General features: G+C 71.3%; 1 protein-coding gene across 1 annotated transcript; it reads left to right on the top strand.

Moving 5' to 3' along the window:
* Positions 1-8: 8 nt before the first annotated feature.
* LOC112943418 (RNA-binding protein 4B-like) lies at positions 9-2,028 on the top strand (the record flags this gene model as incomplete). Its single annotated transcript, XM_026034566.1, has 2 exons — positions 9-126; positions 1,701-2,028. Coding segments are annotated over exons 1-2 (389 nt in total), but the record flags the coding sequence as incomplete, so codon positions are not given.
* Between the last annotated feature and the right edge of the window lie 6 nt (positions 2,029-2,034).

Below are 2,034 nucleotides of genomic sequence, written 5' to 3'. Positions count from 1 at the left end.
CCCGCTTCGAGGAGTACGGCCCCGTCATCGAGTGCGACATCGTCAAGGACTATGCGTTCGTGCACATGGAGCGCGCCGAGGACGCCGTCGAGGCCATCCGGGGCCTCGACAACACTGAGTTCCAAGGTGAGGCCATGTGCGGGGAGCAGGCGGGAGCCTCCCGAGGCACCTCCTGCCCCCGGAGCAGCCGCTCCGCTGTCCTGGGGGTCCCGTAGTGCCGACCAGGCCTGTGCCCTGCTGCTCGGGTGGGGAGCACGGGGCACCGGGGCAGCTCCTGGGGCAGCTCCAGAGGCCCCGGAGCAGCTCCAGAGGCCCCGGAGCAGCTCCCAGGGCACCGGGACAGCTCCCAGGGCACCGGAGCAGCTCCTGGGGCAGCTCCCAGGGCACCGGAGCAGCTCCCAGGGCACCGGGACAGCTCCCAAGGCACCAGAGCAGCTCCTGGGGCAGCTTCCCAGCTCCCGGGGCACCAGGGCAGCGCCTGCCCCCTGGGGATGCCCTGGCTGAGGGCAGCTCGGACCGGGGAGGCCACGTGGCCCCTGCGGCACCAGATCCTGGGGCCTCGTGGCCCCTTCCCTGGTGGCCCCTGTGGCCGTGCCGGCCCGTGCGGCTGTGCGTAGGGTGGGACAGCCCCAAAGAGGCCCATTTTCCAGGGGTTCTTACCCCAAAGAGCAGCCAGGCGGGATTGGAGGCTGCCCTGGCTGCCTCCGGCCGGGATTGGCACCGGCTCTGCCTGAGTGCCGGGGGCTCCGCGTGCCTGGGGCTGCTCCGGCGCAATGCCCCGGCTTCGAGACCTCTGCTGCTCCTGCCCGGGAGCTGGGGAGCCCCGACGCTTGAATGGGGGGCTGCTTCCCAAGGAAATCCCACGGGAATTGGGGCCCCAGGGCTGCTCACCCTCCCGGAGGGGCTAAAGGGGGATCCAGGCGGATTCGCTTCCCTGCGGCTGGGCTTTCCYGGGAAATGCAGCCCCGGCCTCTCAGGCCTTGACCCCTGTGAGCGGTCTCCGCTCTTTCCCGCAAACCCTCCCACTTCCCCCCACCGCGGCCGGCGGTGCCAACACTGGGAAGCGCCCGCGGGCTCCGAGCAAGGCCCGGGAGGCCGGCAGTTCCCGCGGGACAGGCTTTGCTCGCTGCCTCCTGGCCCGGCGGTCCCTCCTGGCTGCCACTTTCCGGCCTCCGGGGGCAGAGTCCGGCTGGCGGCTGCCTCCGCGTCCCCCCTTGGACAGCCCTCAGGGGCTCCGGCGGGGCAACCATGGCCCCTGCCCCCCCTCTAGCCTCCCTTCCGCGGCCTCCAGCCTCCCCTGCGTGGCTCAGGCCTCCCCTACACGGCTGTGGCCTCCGCTGCCTCAGGCCTCCCTTGCGTGGTCTCCTTTGACTCTGGCCAGCCTCTGTTGGGCCTCCTCTATGTGGCTCCGGTCTCCCCTGCACAGCCTCTGTTAACTCTCTCTGGCCTGGCTCGGGCCTCCCCTGTGAGGCATCTGTTGAGGCCGGCCTTCTCTCTGTGGCTCCGGCCTCTGCCGCTGGCCTCTGTTAACTCCAGCCTCTGCTGTGTGACCTCTGTTAGCTCTGGCTGCTCACGCTTAGGCCCTGTGTGGCTCCGGCCTCCCTTGCGTGGCCTCCCTTCCCTCCGTCCCGCCCCGCGCGGCCACGGCGCCCGTTCGCCGCGGCCTCCGCTCACGCGGCCCCTCTCGCCTCCGCCCGCAGGCAAGCGCATGCGCGTGCAGCTCTCCACGAGCCGCCTGAGGACGGCGCCCGGCATGGGCGACAAGAGCGGCTGCTACCGCTGCGGCAAGGAGGGCCACTGGTCCAAGGAGTGCCCCGTGGACCGGGCAGGCCAGGCGGCCGAGCTGGCCGAGGCCTTCACGGAGCAGTACGGCGCCGTGCGCACGCCCTACGCCACCGCCTACGGCGACGCCGTCTACTACGACGACGCCTACGGCAACATGGTCGACTACTACAAGCGCTACCGCGTGCGCTCCTACGGCGCCGCCTACGACGCCTACGCCGAGCAGACCATGGCGCAGTACTCGCAGTACGC

The sequence above is a fragment of the Nothoprocta perdicaria genome, unplaced genomic scaffold (assembly GCF_003342845.1).
Source record: "Nothoprocta perdicaria isolate Ctin4 unplaced genomic scaffold, notPer1 scaffold_1473, whole genome shotgun sequence".
Lineage (NCBI taxonomy): Eukaryota > Metazoa > Chordata > Aves > Tinamiformes > Tinamidae > Nothoprocta > Nothoprocta perdicaria.
The sequence above is the reverse complement of the archived record's forward strand: the minus strand, read 5'-3'. Positions and strand labels throughout refer to the sequence as shown.